Here is a 21,886-nt window from a genome sequence, read left to right as displayed (position 1 = left end):
TGGGCTAGAGCAGAAATGACCTGCCCATGCCTAGCAGGGATAGACCCGGAGGAGATGTCACCATGAATCGCCTCTCAGCAATGCAATTGCGTAAAAACTCGATTATTTATACTATACCTTCTCCCTTCAGAGGTGTTTAATTAAATGAGAATAAAAGCACATTACCCACCCCAGTGTCCAAATATTATTATTCTCTTCAAGGTACCAATTATTTTAAAGAAACCCTGTAATTTTTGTGGTTCTGTCAATGAGCTATGCATTTCTGTGTGCTCTCTGGATGACTAGGGAAAAAAAAATCCTTGTGTGGATTCCAGTGTCCCCTGGTTATGTTTTGGTCAAAGCAATCTATTTTTCAGGATGACACCCTCAAGGGCAGAAAGAGCATACTGGGAGCTGAATTCTGAAGTCAGCAAGATTGCTCAGTTGCTGTCCATCAGCTCGAGAGCCAGCATTTAAACAGAGTAAATGGGTATCCCTACCAGGGAAAAGTTAGCCAGCAAGACCGAGTGCGTGGGCTATCAGACTTTAGCAGACAGAATCAGACTTAGTGAACGGAACCCGTATTAGCAAACTGTGAAAGTACAGTGTGACCTCAAGGTTTACGAACAGACCCTCAGGAGGGAGGGGAACACACAAGCACCAAGTGCTGAGTAAGTACCACGTGTGAGTCTAACAGGAAAGTGAGTTCTGAGAAAGACCATCTGAAGTATGGCTGATGTCACATGCAAAGTGACGAAGGTTTCCAAGGCTGTCACGCGTCAGTCTTGGTGTGTTTGTGTGTTCCCACCTCACAAGCCATGAAGAAAAAGATTCTTCAACATGCCTATGGACGAGCAAAACTTGTTTGCGTCCATCCTTCAGAAGACAATCATGTGAAGAGGAATGTACTGGTCCAGACCCTTGGAGGATTCCGGCAGATGAGCTCTGTGCACACAGATAAGAAGAGCCAAAAGTCCTATCAGGTAACAGGACCAGTTGCCGCCATCGGGCAGGGCAAGCTCCTGAAAGAACTGGAGATCGGAGCGTCCTGGAAGGTGACCAAAGATGGCATCTCTCAAAATGCTCCAACGAAATACAAGGCAACACGTTTGAGAGCATGTCTCTCCACTTTGTGGATCTCTGTTTTGGCCCTCGGAGGACGCCGAAGCTAAAGGAATTGGCCTTGTTTTAGTAAAATCTTTCATTTTCAGGGATTTTTCTTTTCCCTTCTGTTTTTCACACTCTGGCTAAGTGCAGTATTTTCACTTCTGAAAATCCGACCTCTGGGCAGCAGTACTTTAAATAGACAATTGAAAAACTCAAAGCAAATCCCACGGGGAGCTCCATCATTAACCCTCTGCGTAAACTGCTTGCTTACACCTTCATTTCTCACGCAGAGGGCGTGGGGTTGCAGGCTCATCAATTAGCAGCGCCTTTAAAATGTTTTAAATAAAAGACTTCTGCATTTACATAGTCGATTTCTGCCAAGATTTCAAAACTGCTTCTTCTTGTCCTTAGAATTAGGAAGTTTTATACCTCACCCGGCTTCCTGCCTCTGACCCGGGATTAAACCGTGTGCAGCATGTTCCACTCAAAGGACGCGGAAGTCTGCCTGATGTTACACGTCCGCCTGGTAAAGCGGTCCTTCACTTTCTGAGTCATCCCCGTTCATGACTAAGAGAAGGGGGATGTAATCGGGATGTTGGTTAAAGAGAGAGGAGTCTGTCATTTGGGCTGGAAACCAGACAGATGGGAAAACCAGACTGTCTTCATCAGGTTAACCTCAGTTTAAGGTTGTTGAATGACTAAACACTGAATAGGTAGGAACACAAAGCCATTCTCCTCAAGGATCCCACAAGAAACAGAAACAGACAAAGGTAATTTGAACAATTATATTTAGAGGGGTTTCGCCTAATTTACTTAGTAGAATGGGCATATTCCAATTAGTCTGTGAGGCCTTCTGATAATCCTCCTCTGGTTTTGCTGTTTCACTTGGGTGTCCCCATTTCCCCTCCCCCAACTCTGGGTGCCTGCATTTGAAGGTTTCAGGGGGCATACCTGCTCCTTTGTCTCCCCTGCATACTTTAAGGCATGACCGAATTTTACAGCCATATATGGTTTTTAAAATGGGCTTGAACCTAATTCACTTAGCAAGGTTGTAGCAGAAAAGAGCATGTTAAAGCTGTGGTTCTCCACCTTCCTAATGCTGTGACCCTTTAAGACAGGTCCTCATGTTGCGGTGACCCCCGACCATAAAATTCTGCTGCTATTTCATAACTGTAATTTTGCTACTGTTATGAATTGTAGAATATAGGTATCCGATATGCAGGTATCTGATATGTGACCCCCGTGAAAGGGCTGTTGGACCCAGGGTGGCGACCCACAGGTTGAGAACCATGGAACTAGACTCAGAACTACGGGCATTCCCCTTGACCTCTTTGGAATCCTTTTCCAGGAAATGAAAATGCCAGCAACCGTACAAATGCCGGCCTGCTTCCTGGGAGCAGTGAGCATCCTGGTAAAGGGGGCTGGGTCCCTCTGTCCTGGTTTCAGGGGTGTGTAGTATCCATGCCTTTAATTCTGAACTTGGACTACAGAAGGCTGCTGAGGAGCAGACTCAAGGGCCTGTATTAAACAGGAGCTTCCAAGGCTGCCTTCGACATCAGCCCACATACTGGGCAGGGCAGCAGTGAAAGTCAGATATGCTCTCCTCTAATAAGATGACAAGCTAGTCAAACGTCCCTTTTGTCATGGTTATTAAGCAAGTATGTGCCAGTGGGGAGACAGAACCAAGACAGGAATGGTGGGGGTATGATGGGCAGACCAGCCACGCATCATGTGTGTTAGGAGTGAAAGCACCAGTCTTCATCCGGGAAGGAAATGAGGAGCAGGGTTTTTTGGGGGGTGTGGGAGGGAAGGAGGTTGGAGCTAGGAATGTGACTCGGCTGGTAGAGTGCTTTGCCTGGCATGCACAAAGCCTTGGGTTCGATTCCCAACGGTGCACATATCAGGTGACAGCGTTCAGATGGGAAAGGTAGGAGAATCAGAAGTTCAAGGTCATTTCTGGCTAGGTAGAGAAGTCAAGAGCAGTTGGGGGATACATAAGACTTACCAGGAAAGAAGAAAGGAAAAGGAGGTTGGGGCCCCCTTACTACCACGGCAACCCAGAGGAGTCCGGGGTTGGGGAGAGAGTGGAGGACACACTTTATCACAGGCAGGAAGCCACGAGGCTCTCCGAGGAGCAGAGTGTCCTTCCCACAGAGAACTCATTCCCTGCTAGTATCAGCTGGCCTGGAAGGTGGCAGCACAAACCAGCTATAAAGAAGGCACAGCCTGCCTGGATGTGTGGGTGCCCCACCCAGAGCCTTTGTCCATCTGCATGGCATCCTGCAGTCAGTCATTTCAGGGAAGCAGGCTTGCTTGTCATGATGCTTTGGTAGGTGAAGAGCAGAAATTCTTCCCCTCGTGTGTAGAGAAAAAGAGACCATTTGGGGGGGGGGGGTACACTCTTCCCTTTCAGTGCAGATGACATGACACTTGCCCAGTTCTTCAGTTATCCCTAAGAGCACACTTAAACATCTAATCTCTTTTCTAAGGGTCATGGCTTAACATTAATTTCACACATCACCTATACAGATATAGATACACTGGAAAGCAGTAAGGTGACCACACAGGCTCTCCAGATCCCGGGGCGAGAAAGGCACCAGGTGACTGTTTACCTTGTTTTTTTGCTGGAAGATCCTAAAACTACACAAAGGGAGTGGAAGTCCTTGAGGTGATATTCTAATACACTAATACAATTCGCCATTCGGTCCCTGGAGCTAAGCTCCAGGCATCAGGGCGTTCCAGCTCCGCAGGAAGGCAGGGACACTTGCGAACTAGTCTTTCTGGGCAAGTCTTGTCCCCATCTCTCCACCTCGCACAAGCGTCTATTTTGAGGACGCCCAACTTTGTGGCTTGAGAGGAAGGTACAGCTCCCCATTTCCGCTAGATGGCGATATTTTCCCTAATCCATCAACCTCAAGACACCCAATTTATAAAATAAATACAATCCAACGCCTTCCGAAACCACACCACATAATAACAGCGCAAGACTCCCATTAAAATCCCAGTCTGGGGAAATTGACTCTCCCTCCGAGCAAATCTAATGCAATTACTTTACTAAGATGCAATCTAGAGTTGCATCCGAGCGTCTTTCACATTTGCACCGGTCCCCCAATACACCTGCCCCTCTTCCCTAGTTCAGACCCGGGAATGAGCCAAGGCGCAAGTCAGGCGCTGAGTGTCTTGCCTTCCTCTCCACTTAGGAACGTCCAGCCTTTCCGGATTCTCTCCCCTTAGCATCCACCCCAAGTCTTGCACCTTCCCGCACACCGGACAATCCCAAGCAAGGCGTCACTCACACTTGAGCCTGAAAGGTGTACAACGCCAACGTCCCCCCCGCCCCTCACCCGGGCAGGCGCGCTCGTTTTCAGCCTCTGCACCCCCAGCCTAGGTGAAGCGAGCCAATGGGGCTTCACAGTCGGTCGGCAGGGTGGCTATGACCTGTCCAGAGCTCTGAGGGTCAGGAGGGGCTCTTGCCTCAGGAAGAGGTGGCCGCGCAGGAGAGAGGGAGCTCCAGGCCGGTTCACAGTGGGTGGGACGTGCGCCGGGTCTGCCCAGCCACGCGCAGCGCCTGCTGCCCGCAGGACAGCATTTTAGAGGGGAAAAAAAGAACAAACACCAAACCACAAAACTTTCCGGCTGCCAAGAGCGAAGGCGATTCATCCCAGGCAAAGCCCCAAATGTGTGAGATGAGACACCGGGTTGGGGGAGCCGCAGATCAGTGCGGTGGCAGCCGCAAGTGCCGGCGGCGCCTGAGGGACGTCAGGACCCCTTGCCCCGCTGTCTGCACTTACCTTGGCGGCTGCATGAGCCCCTCCAGCCCGCGGCGGGGTGGCGCTGGCGGGGCTGAGCGCGAAGACTAGGTGTGGGGCGGTCGCTCGTGGGCCCCTGGGCGAGGTGGGAGGGGCCCGGCTGGAGCTGGTCCCCGCAGCTCCGCGGACTCAGTAGCGGCCCGGGGCGCGCCGCCTGCTCCCGGGCTGCATGCCTGCGAGCGCCTGGAGGAGCCGGCCCCGGGAGCGGTTGGCCGGCCAGTGCTTCCCGGGAGCAGGGCTCGGGCGGCGCAGCCTGCGCTTCCGAGACAACTGCAGAGTAGGGCGATTCGGGCTGACCTGCTCCCTCGCCCGGCCCGTCGCCGCCACCGCCACCGCCGAGCGCGGTGTCGCGAGGTTCGTTTGCGCGCGGCGGGGAGGGGGCGGGCCGGGCGCCCCGGGAGCGGGCGGGGGGCGAGCGCGGGCGGGGCGGAGGGAGGGGCGGGAGAGGTGGGGTCGGGGCTCCGAAAGCTCCGCCCCTCCGCGGTCCCACCCTTGCCGATCCGCGCTAGTGGGGTGTGTGAGGACTTGGGGGCGCGCCTGCCAGAAAGCGCACACTTTCCCTGCGGGCTCGCGATCCCCGGGTGCGAGCAGCAAGTGCGGAGACCCTCCCTGCTGCCAACGCAACCAACTTTCCTAACCCGGGGCAAAGATGTCATGGAGCCCACATTTTCAATCTGGGGACCCACGGTGGTCAAAGGTATTCTTATCGTGGATAAATATTGACCTCTGCCGAGCCACACCTTTGTTCTAATGGAATTTTACTCTCGTTTAAGAATCTTATTGGAAAAAATAAATAATATGTGTATCGCATGCACAGTGCCCGTATATACTCGACTACAATTACACATTTGCAGAGTCTGAAGTAAAAGGACCGTCTCGCACGCCCTCCCCACTGCGGTCCAGCCTCAGAGGTAACCTCCGGTCACAGCGTCTTCCCACCACCCTACCCCGCCCTCCTCGCATAGATTGCCAGAGGAAACTCCCCGGCTTCTCAAAAGGATTCTTCATGCAGCTCACGCACACAGCGGTGAGCACAGCCAAGCCCGCAGCGGCTCATCCCCAGGGTCTCGCCCCAACGCCACGTGTAGGTCTGAAACCCTAGCTGGGGTGTGAAGTCAGCCGGGACACACAGCTCACACCCAAATTAGCACTGCCAGGACATTTTAGACAGGGTTACAACCTGACCTTCTCTGTATACTGAACCAAGCGCTTGACTTTTGATAGGATGAGAACTCCATATTTAATGAAAAGGTATCGTTGCTATTAAGACACCATCGTTATTTATTCTGTGGTCTTAAGGGATGTGGTTTTGAACTTGATGTCCTGCGTTTTATTGGCCAAATGAATTTGGATAATCTATAACTGAGCTATAAATAAGCTCCACGTGTTTTTAGCAGGAAGGGATTGGGTGTTGCAGTTGGCTAGTTTCCATAATTAGCCTCGACCTTGGACAAATCTTTTGGGTCTGCTAAGCCTCAGTTTCCTTGTCTATAAATATGGGAGTTGTGTGTGTGTGTGTGTGTGTGTGTGTGTGTGTGTGTGTGTGTGAGCTGTTTTTATCTTTCTTTTTCACATTCCGTCATCTTCTGCTTAGGGACGCTCCCCAACCCCATTCCCAAATCCCAGGTGTTGTTTTCCTGGCTCTGACATCAATCTGTAATTACACCTTTATTTGTGGCCTTCTCATCACACTGTAAGTGGTCAGGAACCTCTCCTTGGGGTCATCATGGCATCCCCAGCACCCAGGAGAGTCTGGTGTATTGCAGGTACACAGTAATTGCTATCACTCAGTAGTCTCTCCTTTTAAAAAATGCTCTTTGGAAGAGCCTGGCATTTCACAATTTAAGTCATCCTTGGAAAGTACCAGGTAGGGTTTTCTCACTTTGGGGTACAAACAGCCTACTTCCTCGACCAGAGTTTAAATCTCAGCTCAACTGTGGGTCAGTGGAGGATGATGAGCGTGGTTGATGGAGACAGGCCTATAAATACTACTTACTCACCCATACTCAATTCCAGTGGAACTACGCACAGGCAGCTGAAATATGCCTATGAGCACTGTCTTTAAATAAGGCCATGGGGGTATGTTGAGGGTGACAATTAACAACTGTACATGGCTTCAAGAATAATCTAGAAATGTTCCTAATATAAAACTCCAGGGAACCTTTGTTTTTCTTTTAACCCTGAATTCCTTAGGCATAGGAACAGAAAATAGGCTAACTTGGGCTCAAGACTGTTTTGTTGGTTTGTTTGAATAAGGCAGTGGCAAATTAGAACAGGAAGCAGCAAGCCACAGAAGTATCTATAGCAGTTTTTTTTCTCTCCTCTTCCTCCTCCTCTTCCTCTTTCTTCCTTTTGGTTTCTGGGTTTCTCTGTATAGCCTTGACTGTTCTGGAATTTGCTCTGCTCTGTAGACCAGGTTGGCCTCGAACTCAGAGATTTGCCTACCTCTGCCGCCAGAGTGCTACGATTAAAGGCAGGCGCCACTACACGCGGCCCCAGTTTCTCTTCTGCTGTGCAGAGTAGCAGAGGGAGAGTTAAAATCTGGCTTCATAGAGAGGCAGCTGGGGCGTCTGCTGTTTCCCGGCCACTCTTTCCTTCCATTTGTGAGAAGGACGCCTTGCTCGCCACGGAGAAGCCAGGTCGCCAGGCTGCCCCTCGCAGCAGCAGTTAGGGGAGGGAAGAGCCAACGGCCGGCTTGCGAGAAGCGCCCGGCGTTGGCGCACCCGGGAGGCGACTCTCCTCCGAGCCCCACGGCCCGCGGGCGGGCAAGCTGGCGGAGCTCCCGGGGTGTGGAGCAATTTGCTGTTTCTGTCGGTTGCAAATGAGTGATGGCACCTGCTGGGCGAGAAGCCACCCTCAGAAAGTGGAGGCAGCATGAGTAGAGGAGGGGTTCCTTTTTGCCTGACTGACAAAACAGGCACTTGGCGGGCTATCTCTCAAGGGTCGGAGTCACCCCCACCCCCACCCCCCGCCGACCGCGCGCCCCGACGCTCAACCCATCCTTCTAGATAACTTCAAGTGCAGAGCTGTAAACGTGTAGCCAGGACTCAGAGTACCGAGTCAGAACTCTGCCAAGACCCCGTGCAGAAAGAGTGACACTCCAGCTCACCCCTGGCCCTAGTGACATCAGGGAAGGCGGTCGGCGCTGGGAGCTTGCCCTCTCGATCCAAGCAGGGGTTTTGGGTCAAACACTTACTTCATCATCAGGCTCGAGGCTGGACCCTGCAAGGACATCTTGATTGCACAACAGTCTTTGCCCTGAGGCACCTGTAGTGTAGTTGGAAAACAGGAGGAAAAGGATCTTTCTGAGGAGTGGCAGGCTCCTTGTCCATCTGGGTAGACCCCTCCTTCCAATAAAATAGTCCTAATAAAATCTGCACTTGCAAATGCTACTTTGGGTCAACCTGCTGGCCCTCCCTTCCAAGCAGTGACCTTATGAAGCTGTGACCTGCTAAAAGAAGTTAAGTGTGAAAGGGAGGGCCGTAGTTGCATAATCTGACATTGCCAGTTAGATTTTATCCTGGCCAGCAGCTGTGGGGTGTGTTGGGTTTGGGGGTCCATGGAATGAGGAACATGCAGGCCATATGGGAGAAAACCACACAAAAGGGAGATGTTTTCACAAGGCCAAAGAAACAACTGAGTTTCAAACAATTTACATCAAGTCTAAAAATGGACACTAGATTCAGTAAGTTTGTGGGAAGTGTGGAGCCGGCTCAGCAGGGTAAAGGTGATTGCTGCAGGTGCTTACTGCCCAGACTGATGACCTGAGTCCCATCAGTCCCTGGACCCACGCGATAGGAGGGGAGAACAGACTACAGAAAGTTGGGGTCTGACTGCCGTCTTCACTGAAGAGTGAGCAAAAGAGAACCATAGAAGGCAGCTGAGTTGAAAAAAGAATAGAAATGGATGACTGGAACTTGGTTTGCAGAGACAAGAGGCAGAAGAGCAGCCAGGAGATCCTATTACTCTTGGCATAACGTTACGGAAAGTGTGTTCCCGGACACTTAGAAGACACTAGGAAGAAGGAGCTGTTGGAGGCCCACGTTGCACAGGGTTGAGGAATGAAGAAATACCAAAGTGGCAGACGTGAGGTGGGCAGATAACCCTGTGGGAGAGTGCTTGCCCAGCAAGTGCAAGACCCTGGGTTTGATCCTTAACACTACAAAGGATAAAAGCATACAGAAACCATGAAGTTCCACTACAAAGAGCTGAAGAAGGGGAGACTTGGGAAGAGAGAGGTCGATGATAATCAGACTCACGTGGCAGGGCACCGCCAAGCCCTCCTTGGAAAGTCACTTAGTTTTCTATACCTGATAATATGTGGGAATGTTTAATCTAAAAACCCAGGGCCTGTGCGTATGGGTGAGGGTCAGTGGATGAACATGCTGTTAGCCTGGTAAACTGAATTCTATTCCTGGAGCCCACGTAAAAAGCTGGATGCAAGGATTGCATCTGTCATTGAGTACCTGTGGTGAGATGGGAAGTGGAGACAGGGGGATGGCCTGGAAGCGTGTAGGCTGGCTAGCCTGGAGTCCACAGTACAGCAGCAGCAGCAACACGAGAGATCTTGCCTCAAAAACAAGGTAGAAGCAGAGAGATGACTCCAAAAGTTGTCCTCAGACCTCCTCATGCACCATGTGGGTGACACTGTTACACACACACACACACACACACACACACACACACACACACACACTATCATGACGGACATTGCCAGCTTTTGAGCCCCATCTGCTGGGTATGGTAGAATGGTAATCAAAGTAAAATGAGCATTGGGTTTGTTAAAAAAACAAAACAAACAAACAAACAAAAAACTATCAGTCCCCGGAACAGAAAACAAACACCACATTTCTTCATTTATTTATCTTTTTTCTTCATGACTTTAGGCAGTAGAATAAAGTGACTTGGAAGTCGACTCTTGTGTGAAGCTGACTGATTTAGACATGAGTGCAGTTGGAGGGTTTGGCCGCAGCTGCAGACCAGCTGGGATGTGGTCAGTGAACATAGCCTCCCATCCCACAATGACACCCACAGAAGCCAGACCTTGACAGTCTAGAGGCCCTGGGAACCAGCTTGGCAGGCCACATTCCCTTTGTGGTGATCTGGAAGGTGGGGAGGCCTGCTGGCTTCTTATTCTTCTGGGCTGGGGGGATCCCTGTGGCAATCATTTACTAAGTTCCTCCCCTACAAGCACAGTCGGTATCCACCATAGATGCTGCCTATGTCCTTGTGCCCATCCTAGCAGGTAAGAATTAGTCGTTGTATTTTATAAAAAAAAAAAAAAATGGGTTCCAAAAGCGAATAAGCAATCAGGATTTGCATTCATGTCTACCTACCTGAGTTCAAAGCCGATGCATTTTACATCAATTAGTAGCCTTTTTTTTTTTTTTTTAATTTTCCTATTTTCTTACGCTTCTTGTTAGGCTCAGGACAGAACTACTACACACCCTGTGTCCTAGGGAGTCAGCATGGACCTCTGCTTTCTACAGTGCTGTCAAAGCTAGTGGAGTAAGCACCTACAGTGAAATGCATCCAATGTTCATGGATGAGCTCCTCTGGTGCATTGTGGGCTCCGAGTACTCTGAGTCATGTGAACCACAGGGACGCTCAGAGAGACACTGTACTTCATTAAGCATTCTGATGAGTGTCCTAAGAATGACTGAGTCATACCCGTTTCATGGGCTCTTATTTTGCTTGCTAAACTTTGGGTCCTTCGGGAGGGAATCTCACTGGTTGGATAGAAATAAATCATACTTCACACAGGGAGATCTTGGTTTCCAGTGAAGACTAATTTTAAAGGTTCTCTTAGGAGAGCACCAAAAATTGAATGCAGACTACAGAGCAAACACATTTATCCATGGATAGGAGGGGGAGGGAAGAGAGAGAGAGTGAGAGTTTTAGGGTGTTAAGATTTATCAGAAGGTACTACTTGAGGTATTCAATCATGTGTGTATGCACGCACATATGACATATATACACACACATACACATATATATTATACACACACATATATACACACATATACATAACACACACACACACACACACACACACACACACACACACACACATATGGACTTGCTATGTAGCCCAGTCTGGCCTTGAACTCTCCACACTCTGGAGTGCTGGGATTACATGTTTGTGTTATCATTCCTGGCTTCAATTATCTTATAACAAAAAATATCACTAGTATTTAGACTATTGATGTGATATTTGATTAGGGTAAGGCTGGACTGTTGTAAAGAGGAAACTCAATAATAAGACTTCAAGAATAAAGTTTATTCATTGCTATCTAGGGTGAACTTCTAGGTTGGCAGGGGACTCTGCTCCATGTGATCATTCAGATTCTTGCCAGTCATTGTTCTGTTCAGTCTCCCTCCCTAAATCCCTATTGTGATATAAATAGTTAGAGCTGGAGTGTTGTATGACTGGGTTGCAGTGTAAGCAGGGCAAAGCATGTGGAGGAGGGCTGGCTCTGTTCTTATCATTATGGCTTCTCATTTGTCCCTATCTAGCTGCAAGGGAAGCTGGAAAATTAAAGTTGCTGGGCAGTCATCGATCTATTTCTATGCAACAGGGAACTTAGATTGTTGTTGCCTAGCAATATTTGGTTGACAACTTGCAGCTGAGTACTTTTTTTTTTTTTTTTTTTTTTTGAGACAGGGTCTCTACACAGTCCTGGCTGTCCTGGAACTCACTATTTAGACCAGCTTGGCCTTGAACTCACAGAGATCTGCCTTCCTCTGCCTCCCGAGTGCTAGGATTAAAGCTGTGCAGCACCATGCCCAGATCAGGAATGCATTTTATTGATCCAACATGGCATAGAGGGAAAGTGCTGGTTCTGGACCCAAAGGACCCAAGTTTTAATCTGTGTCTCTTGCACTGGAAAAGACGGCTCTTGTTTTCTTCGACTGCTGTACCCTCCCTCCTTCAAAAGCCACTGGGAGGATTATGAACACCACAGCTGCTTGATATCATTATTCCAAGTTGGAATCAATAAAAACAACCCTGAGTTAGCTTAAAGAACTGGAAATTTTGTTCGAGAGCCAAACCATCTTACAGAATCTAAAGACAGGACATCTAAAGATGAACCTCTGTGGGGAAGGCCTGGGATTAGAACTGGAAATATTTGAGAGGAACAGGATGAAAGAGGGGGAAACCCCAGGAGTCATCGGTGTCTTAGCAAATACTATGGGTGCTAACTTTGACGCTGATCTTGACTGGATCCATTTCTCTCCTTCTCAACTCCTCACCTTCGAACCGTGCTTGGACGGTAACAGCCCATTGCCTGGTCCCTCTGCATCCATTCTCGTGCTCTCGAATCCAGTCTTTGACATAGCAACCAGAATGAAGTGTAGAATTGTTTATGAGATCCCGTCTTCTCTTTGGGACTTCAACTGTCCTTTGACAGTGTGTTGACTAAAACTCGCCATGGCTTCCTGTAGCCTCGTAACCGTGGGGATTTCTCTGAGGGCACTTTCCACTTTGCCCTTGCCACTTTGCCTCAGCTACTCGCCCCAGCTGCATCTAAATGCATAGTCTACATCTGGCTCCTGCCTCAGGGCCTTTGCACTAGCTATTGCCCCTGCATGGAAGCCTCTCAAGAACTTCTCCTTTCAGCAATTTGCATCTCAGTATTAAATCTCAGCGTGCTCTCTCTTACTCACCACCCTATTTTCTTTCCTTCTCTACCCAATACTTACCATGATTTTACACTTTTCTTACAAATCTATGTTTATTGTCATCCAATTCCTTTTTTTTAAATAAGGGAGGCACATCTTTTCTTTAAAAGTTATTTATTTTATGTGTATGCATGTTCTGCCTGCATGTGTTTTTAGGTAACACATCTGTGCCTGGTGCTGGCAAAGCCAGAAGAGGGTGTCAGATTCCATGGAACTGGAGTTAAGGACAGTTGTGAGCTGCCATGTGGGTGCTGGGAACTGAACCCTGGTCCTCTGCAAGAGCAGCCAGTGATGTTAACAGCTGAGCGTCTCTCCAGCCCCAGTTGGTACTCCGTTCATAGAATTCAACATGTCAACAAGTAAAATCTTTGTAAAAGTAGGCAACTCTTTATTTATCTCTTTTGCTCAGGGATCCTTTTAGAATAAACTTTATAAATTAAACAAACAAACAAACAAACAAACAAACAAACAAAAAACTTGCTGGGTGGTGGTGGCACATACCTTATATCCCAGCACTTGGAAGGCAGAAGCAGGTGGATCTCTATGAGTTCGAGGCCAGACTGGTCTACAAGTTCCAAGATAGCCAAGGCTACACAGAGAAACTGCCTCGAAAAAACAAACAAACAAAAATGACTACAAATCCCCAAAACTGTATGGTCACTGTTTCTGATCTTCTGAAAACTTAACTGTGTATTTTGAACTTTCCACTTCAACAAATACTGACTTACTATGCTTACATTACTTCATTACACAGATACATCACACCTAACTTAACTGCCTTGTATTGGGCATTGGTGCACATTCTGATATAGAGACATTTTTACACATTCTTCATGTCTCCCACACACCTTTGAAATACTGAATCAAAGGATGTCGATGCTCTTGGGCCTGATGACTTCCAGAAAAGCTGCAGTTGTTTTCGGTGCCTCCTAGGAGTGTGAGAGTGCCAGCTCCCCAAGACCCCAGGAAGAGGACTGTAATTTTTTTTGTCAATTTGGTGTACTAAAAATGCCACCTCAACGTATCAATTCATACCTTAAAATACCATCACCAGGGGTGTAGAATTTGTCCCTTTGTTTATTAAATTCTTTCTTCTGTCCTCTTTCACATTGTTCACTTCCTTGGCTCCCTTTTTGAAATTGGCATCTTATCTGCATGTCGTTTTCCCTTTCTCGGTTGTGGATTTTCCTCGTTTGTCTTTATTGCGGGAATGAGGGGCATGGCTTTTCTCTGTGCTCTGCAGGCTCCCTGCAGTGCCCTCTTCTACACTAGTAGGAAAGAAGTTACCTGGGTCTATTGCCTGAGGAGGTGTGCGAAGAAGTCCGCTGTGACTAAAGGGGCTGGGGTCTTATAACCTGGCTTGTGGCTTTCAATCCCTTATGAACTGTGTCTGAATGATCGTCGGGAGACCTTCACTTGGCCCAAAGCCATAAAACTGAGGCAGGGACATCTTCAAGAAGGGAAGTAGCCCTTCATCCATTTTGTGAGTCTATACAGAGTGGACTGAGGCCAACCAATCAGAGTATTCATAGAGCATCCAAGCGTTGCAGACAAGTGAGCATCTAGAGATGCCTTCTGAGTCTTCAGGGAACACTTTCAGTGATTGAGGACTTAGCCTAGGAGGTAAGCAGAACCTCTCAGTGCAGCAAATGGTACCGGCCAAGCTTTGGGCCAGCTAACTCCCTATCAACCCTGAGAGTGATCACCAGTTTCAGGCTTAAACAGGGAAAGGGAATCCACTCTAGGGGTTAGTTCTTGATAGTTAAGTAGTCAATCAACATTTCCTCATTCGAATTTTATTTCTCTGGTCTTCTCTTCCCCAGAGGGCACGATTTCCACTGGAGCTGATTCATTCTTAGGCTTGGTTACTGGAGAAGTTCTCAGCAAGAAACCCAAATCTGAGACCTACTGCTCTTTCCTGTGAGAAAGAATGCTCAGAAAGTCCCTTGCGCAACCAGGGAGGGGACTGGTACCCAAACCAAGGAGATGAAAAGATTCAGCAGGAAGCTGGGTGTGGTCAGTTAAAGCATTGCTCTTTAACCTGAGTGTCCCCCTCCCTCCCCTTCCCTCCCCCTCCCTGCCTCCTCCCCCCTTTTACTTTTGTATACACATGTACAGGACTTAAAGTATTCTTGTGATAAAACAATAGCAAAAGTCATTGTTTTAAAAAATATCTTGGCAAAATAAAAAGCTACCAAATGCATATTTCTCTCTCTAATTTCTCCCATTCTTCTGGAACATTCGCAGACATTATATTACATTTCAGTGTAAGGCTCTCCATGTCACTGGGAGCATGATGGATGCTTTATCCTTTAGAGAAATCACTTTTTTAAAAAGATTTATTTATTTATTTATTTATTTATTTATTTATTTATTTATTTATTTATTATGAACACAGAAGAGGGTGCCAGATCTCATTTCAGATGGTTGTGAGCCACCATGTGGGTGCTGGGAATTGAACTCAGGACCTCTGGAAGAGCAGTCAGTGCTCTTAACCTCTGAGCCATCTCTCTAGCCTGAGAAATCACTTTTGTAGAACCCCCAAACTCACTTCTCCAACAGCCAGCCTACTGTCCTTTTTTTCCCAGCAGTAGGCATGTGGACTTCTACCTCATCATCCCAGTGGGGTGCCGGGCTGCCAAGTTCAAGAGGGCTGTGGTTGGCCTGACTGCCGACAGTTGATGATTTTTAACCTCTGCGATTCTAAAGTTGCATTGGCCAAGATCTTCCAGTCTGTAATCATATAACAGCGGCACCCACACCCCTGGCCTCCAGAAACAAAGCATGAAAAAGAAGCCAGCCAGCTCAGCATGGAAGGAGCTTGTGATCTAGGGACCTGAGTGAATTCCCAGAGGGAAATGCCAGGAGGAAGTTCAGGTCACATGGCTCTCCTCTTTCCCCACTGTGTCCCAGCTTCTTCAGACTGGGTTCATTTCAGGAACTGCAGATCCTCCAGGGAAACTCCTTAAGGGCCCCGCTTCACACAGCGGAAGTCAGCTTGCTTGTTTTTAAATGAGCAGGATCTGGACATTGGATTTTTTTTTTTTAATTTTAGAAAATACAAAAATAAAGCAAGAAGATAAATATAAATGGGGGAAAAAATGAAGCTTCACTATTTTCTCAGTTGTAGAAAAAAAATAAAATAAAATAAAAAAGCATACCGTGGAGCCTGGAAGCCCAGATCTGAAGAGCAGAGGCAATCAATGGAATGGATGCAGAGCTAGTCCTGCGGTTCAGGTTTGCGGTCCTGTGTTATCACTTGTTCCAATTCTCGGGCTGACGACTTCTGAGGTATTATTAGGAGACACGAGGTCACTTTCATATTCCTGGGAGAAAAACTCCCTGATTTGCAGTGAGATCTTGGATTTGACCGGTGGCTTCTGTGTTACCCTGGATCAGCGGCTGTGATTCAGGTGACAACACAGAGCAAGCTGGCTTTTGCTCGTTAACCTTCCTTCCGTACCTCGAAGGATAACCTCAATTTCTCTGGGACTGCCCCGGAGCAGTAGACTTATGAAATACCGGTGGCAAGGCTGGAGCCTGTATTTTCTGGGGTTTGGCTGGACTTCTCTGTGGGCCGCCTTGCATATTAAAAGGCCTGTCTGGGCTGCAGGCTTTGTGTTTTCTGCTGTAAGCTGAAATGAGGGCCCAGGTTTGAGTATCTACTGCTCTCTACACGGCTGGGCTGGTTGGCTTCCTTTTCATGCTGCATTATCTGGAGGCTAAATGACGTGGGTACTGCTGGTGTGCGCACGGTGATTGGAAAGCCTCAGGAAACGTGATTTTAAAACCATAAAGTTGGCTGGGCAGCAGTGGCGCACGCCTTTAATCCCAGCACTCTGGAGGCAGAGCCAGGTGCATTTCTGTGAGTTCGAGGTCAGCCTGGTCTACAGAGTGAGATCCAGGACAGGCACCAAAACTACACAGAGAAACCCTGTGTCCAAAACAAAACAAAACAAAACAAAAACAAAAAAACAAAAACAAAACAAAACCCAAAACAAAAAACCATAAAGTGTGAGGATCTGTAGAAGACTCCTCCCGGGTGACAGTGTTCACCAGGAAGGGCCAGGACCCAAGGGATGGATTCTGGAGCCAAGGGCGCACCCTCAGCCCCCTGGGCTTCTGCAGTGTGTGGGCTGTGGGAGAGAATCGCAGGTTCAAAGGGAGGGCTTGCAGTCACCTGTGGCAAGAGGGGGGGGGGCCTAGGGGCAGGGCATGAACCCCTCCAAAACCCAAAAATACTCAGAGGACCGGAAGCCAACACTGCTGAGCCATGGAGACCCCGCTCCCCAGGAAGACCAGCCAGCCGCCGGAAGTCACAACCACTTCTGAAGGACTTAACATACTGTATGCTTCTACACCAGATTTCCTTCTCGTTGCCCAATGGAAAAAATAATCATAGTGGGGAAAAAAATTAAAATGTACAAATCTTAAAATGGGCTCTGAAATCAAACCTCATCTCTATCACCTGGATAAATGGTTCTCAGGCACCAGATGTGTGTGTGTGTCATTGGCTGCAGAGACGCTTTGTGTGCCCGTCGATGATGGATGCCGAGCTTCCGGTGGGTGGGAGGCCTAGCATTCAACGAGGTAGACTTTAAAAATCAGCGGCAGAAGAGCTGAGCCTTCCAATTTCTATCTTCGGCTCAAGTACAGTTTTGAGAGTTCAAATCCAAACGTGTATGGGTTACAGGGAGGGCTGACAGGCAGAGCGAAGTGTTTTGAGAGATTCTTCTCTGAGTTAGAAACCTAGAATTTACTTTGGACCCCTCCATCTTCCTTCACAGTGTCTCTCAGTCTCTCTGTCTTCAGGAGTCATTTGGCCAGCTTTCTAGACGTTTCTGGAACCCCCGACCCTCACCGCACTCTGTCCCTTCGCTGCCATGCTCTGGCTCAGACCCCCTGTGGCCTTTGTCCGGGACTGTTCCAAACAACTCCTCCTAGCGACTCTTCATCACACCGGCCTGGCACGGCTTCCCAGGGCTCCTCAAAAGGCTGTTCAGCACCAGGAGTCACTAGTGAAATGCAAAGCAAAACCACACTGTCAGAGTGATTGAAATAAAAACGAAGTCAGAAGCAAATGCTTTCGAGGACGTGGGTCGCCTAGAGACCTCTACAAGGGTGGTGGGCTGTAAAAGGCACAGCCGCTCTGGAAGACCTTTTACACTTTCCTTCCTTTCTTTTTTCTTTGTGGTGTGTGTGTGTGTGTGTGTGTGTGTGTGTGTGTGTGTGCATGTGCTCAAGTGTGTGAGTTTATGTCCAGAGGCCAGAGGTGGAAATAGGGTTTCTCCCTATTTCTCTACTTTTTTTTAAAAAATAAAATATTTTTGGGAGTTTTTTGAGGATCTCATGCATGCCTGCATAGACTTCATTTTGATCACATTCACTCCTTCCTCTGACTCCTTTCCTATCCACTCCCCATCTCCTCACCCCCCTCTCAATTTCATGTCCCTTTTCATAACTCATCCAGTCCAATCAGTGCGGCCCATATATTCCTGGGTGTGGGGTTATTCAATGAAGCATGGTCACGTCCTACTAAGAGCCACACCTGCTGTGGGATGGTCTGTATGTCAAATCTGTTGCTTTGATTGGTCAATAAATAAAACACTGATTGGCCAGTGGCTAGGCAGGAAGTATAGGTGGGACTAACAGTAGCTGTGGGACTGGCAGGTGACAAAGATTTGTCCTAACTGTGGGCCAGGCAGGAAAACTCTAGCTATACACACCCTTGAAGGAAATGGACTCTCCTTCCCTCAGGAGCCATCAGCTCTCGGTAGCTCCTCTGGGGCAGGGGCTCCTGAGCCCCTCCCCTCTCTATGCTGGAATGTTGACTGGCTTGACCTTGACCAGGCCAGCACAGCTGCTGTGCAGTGGCCCCATCGGTCCAGAAGACACTGGTTGTGGTTGTTTTTGTCCTTGTCTTCTCTGACTGCTACCTCCTTCTGGGTTGGCCCCTGAGGACTCCACTTTAGTTTTTGAGATAGGACCTCTGCTGAAACCAGCGCTCTCCATTTCTTTGAGACTGGCTAGCGAGTTGTAGGGATCCATTTGTCTCTGTGTCCACGGTGCTCAGGTTACAGGCACACACCACCAGGCATAGCTTTTTATGTGGGTGTTGGGGATTTGAACTCAGGTCCTCACGTTTGATCAGCAGGCATTTTACCCACTGACTCATCCTTCAAGTGTTTGACAGTTTATTTTAAAACTAAACATACAGCTACATTTAACCCTATAATTGCAGCCTTCAGCATAAACCCCGGAGGAAGAAAAGCTGTATTCACATGAACCCCTGTGAACACAGACGTCCAGAGAAAACTTCATTGATAATAGTGAGAACCATCTTTTGGTGGCCCAGATGTCTTCCCATAGAGGGATGGTTATACAACAGTGGCATGTCTACACTTTGGACAACTGTTCAGCACAAGGATTCAATTACTAATACATTCCGCTAAGAGGAGAGGTCTCCAGGAAATAACACAGTGCAGAAAAAGACAGAAGAGGGACTGGCGAGATGGCTCTGTGGCTGAGAGCGCTTGAGGTGCCCTGACGAGGGCCAGAGTTCCTGTCCCGTCACCCACATAACAAACCAGAGGTCTGCGTGCCTCGAGCCCTCTCTCCAGGGAGGCGTGGAGACAGGAGGATCTCTGATATTTGCCGATTTCCAACACAGCTGAGAAAATGCAAGTCTCAGCTTCAGGGAGAGACCCTCCCTCAAAGGAGTAGGAGGACCCCTAACACCTTCTTCTGACTTTCACACATGTACGTAGACATGTGCCCCAGGCTAGGTTGGCTAGGGTAACCCAAGGATTCACCTATCGCCACTTTGCTAACCTTGGGATTACAAGCATGTGCCACCATTCCTAGAGATTATCTATCTACCTACCTACCTGTCTGTCTGTCTATCTATCTATCTATCTATCTATCTATCTATCTATCTATCTATCTATCATTTATGGTTTTTCGAGACAGGGTTTCTCTGTGAATCAGTCCTGGCTGTCCTGAAACTTACTCTGTAGACCAGGTTGGCCTCAAACTCACAGGGATCCTCCTGTCTCTGCCTCCCGAGTGCTGGGGTTAAAAGGTGTGCGCTGCTGCCGCTGCTGCTGCTGTGGCCGCCACCACCACCATTACCCAGCTGCCTGGTAATTTTTGTTTTTAAGTTTTATGTGGTTTCTGATGTACCAAATTCAGATCCTCATGATTACAAGAGAAGTATTTTGCTAATTGAGCTATCTCCCCAACCCTATTAATCATTTCTTTATTGAGGTAAAATATATACAGCATACCATTTACCATTACAATAATTTTTAAGCCTAAATTCTGTGACATGGAGTATATCTTTTTGAGGTGGGGACAAAGTCTCCCCATGCAGCTCTGGATGGCTTTAGGCTGTGCAGAGCACCCTGGCCTTGGATTTGTGGTTATCCTTTTGCATCCCGCCCCCCCAATTGAGACTTTGTACCCCTATGTATCAACTTTTCATTCTCCTCTCTTCTTGGTGTGTGGGGGTACCAACGAAACAAAACAGAAAGTGTCACCTCAAAACCAAAGCTCTTTCTGAGGCCCTCATCACCCCGAGGCCCAACTCTCTTCATGCCCATGAGCTGTCCTTCCTGGGGTATTGTCCACCTGCAGGCTCTCCTGGGACACCCAGGTTCTCTCTGATTCAGCTGTGGAGCCTGGGAAAGTGTCCTAGAAAAACATTCTGGTTTGGTTGAAAACTAAGATATGTGACTGCAATGAAGGTCACCTTGAACATCTTCTCTCTGCGTCTTTCTGCTGGCTGTGTCCATTCTTTGCCTCTGTGACACAATTTCTTTTCAGTTTTTCCAAGAACTGATTTTTTTTTAAGTGAGTGTGTTGTGAGGGTATCTGCCTAGAAGAAAATTGTTTAAGCCTTATGACATAGGAAGACACGTCAAGAACAGAAAAAGATATTTTCAAAGACTTGGAAGAAAGCCTGAACATAAACGAGAGGCAAAGGCATATTGAAAAAGTTGATAAGGCTTGAATATTCATATTTTTGGAATTTGGAAACGGTTTAGAATATTTGAATAAAAGAAGTGAGAAGTTACAGACTCTAATTTGGATGCAGATGAAAGTGAAGCTATTTTGTGTTTGTTAAATTTGTCTATTAAAGAAGGAACCTGGGGCGGAGGCTCCTTGGAACTTAGGAATGAGGGACCAACACAGGCCACACGGAAGACTCTGTCCCTTAAGGAAAATAAAGCTCAGTAAATTGAAGCAAACTGAGGGGACCATGAACAAACTAAACAGAAATCAGGGAAATTATTTTGACAATAAAAACTGCAATAGGCCTGCTGTGGAGGTGGATGCCTGTAATCCCAGAAACCTGGGAGGCTCAGAGTTTGAGGGCAGCCTGGTGTCTGTAAGGAGTTCCAGACAGGACAGGACTGCATAGCAAAACCCTGTCCAAAAGAAAAAAAAAAACCTTTGTAAGACAGAAATTATAGCTTTATTAAAAGAAAGTCATTAGTGAATGCCATTTTACTCGTGACAGAAGTGATGAGTGAGCCCTTGGGTATCTTGATAGCTCAGTTAACTGAGGGCTGAATCATATGGATATTTTGGGAAAAGATTTCAGTTTCTTGCTGGCTTGACCTCAAATCATGATATTAATAAGATGACTACATTTCTAATCCACACAGTCATGAAGACATCAACAGCAAATGACCAATGTATTTCATCTGTTCAAAGACCAGTCACTGTACTGGGAACCCAGAAGTCCCCTGAAATATCACAGTTCTCATGGGAACCGTGAAGGTTTCTCAGTTTTGACAATTGTCTTGAACATTTGCACAGCCACCTTGGAAATTATTTGGAAAATTTTATTTTCTAAACAGCTAAGAATAAAAGTCAAATTTCTTTTTTGTTTCTCCGTGTAGCCCTGGCTGTCCTGGAACTCACTTTATAGACCAGGCTGGCCTCGAACTCGGACATCCACCTGTCTCTGCCACCTAAGTATTAGGTTTAAAGTTGTGCACCACCACCTGACAAAAATAAAATTTCTACCATCCCTTCTTAGGAAGAGCTGAATTATTCTGTGTGCGTGTGCGTGCGTGCGTGTGTGTGTGTGTGTGTGTGTGTGTGTGTGTGTGTGTATAGAAGACATTACCTTGCTACAGAAAGATGACAGAAGGATGTGTAGAACATGTATGAGATACAGGCATTGTAGAGGTTGCTAGGCAGCTAATTAACAAAAAGATTCATCAGTTCTTCTAGAGGGTAAAACCCTTGTGGTCAACTCTTTAAAGTCTGTGAATTCTTCTTAATTCTAAGCAAATATT

General features: G+C 47.6%; 1 protein-coding gene and 1 long non-coding RNA gene across 2 annotated transcripts in view; one reads left to right on the top strand and one right to left on the bottom strand.

Annotated features, from left to right (window-relative positions):
• The window catches only part of Rgma (repulsive guidance molecule BMP co-receptor a), a 44,868-nt gene extending 39,852 nt beyond the window's left edge, over positions 1-5,016 (bottom strand). Inside the window, exon 1 of the mRNA XM_006990948.4 lies at positions 4,878-5,016. Coding sequence (XP_006991010.1) covers positions 4,878-4,891 — 14 coding nt within the window. The 5' untranslated portion in view covers positions 4,892-5,016. The remainder of the gene's footprint in view (positions 1-4,877) is intronic.
• A 104-nt stretch (positions 5,017-5,120) lies between these two features.
• Positions 5,121-14,814, top strand: LOC121829514 (uncharacterized). The gene is made up of 3 exons (XR_013042428.1): positions 5,121-5,249; positions 5,750-5,922; positions 14,402-14,814. It is a non-coding gene; the product is annotated as an uncharacterized LOC121829514 (long non-coding RNA).
• Positions 14,815-21,886: the final 7,072 nt, after the last annotated feature.

The sequence above is a fragment of the Peromyscus maniculatus genome, chromosome 1 (genome assembly GCF_049852395.1).
Source record: "Peromyscus maniculatus bairdii isolate BWxNUB_F1_BW_parent chromosome 1, HU_Pman_BW_mat_3.1, whole genome shotgun sequence".
Lineage (NCBI taxonomy): Eukaryota > Metazoa > Chordata > Mammalia > Rodentia > Cricetidae > Peromyscus > Peromyscus maniculatus.
The sequence above is the reverse complement of the archived record's forward strand: the minus strand, read 5'-3'. Positions and strand labels throughout refer to the sequence as shown.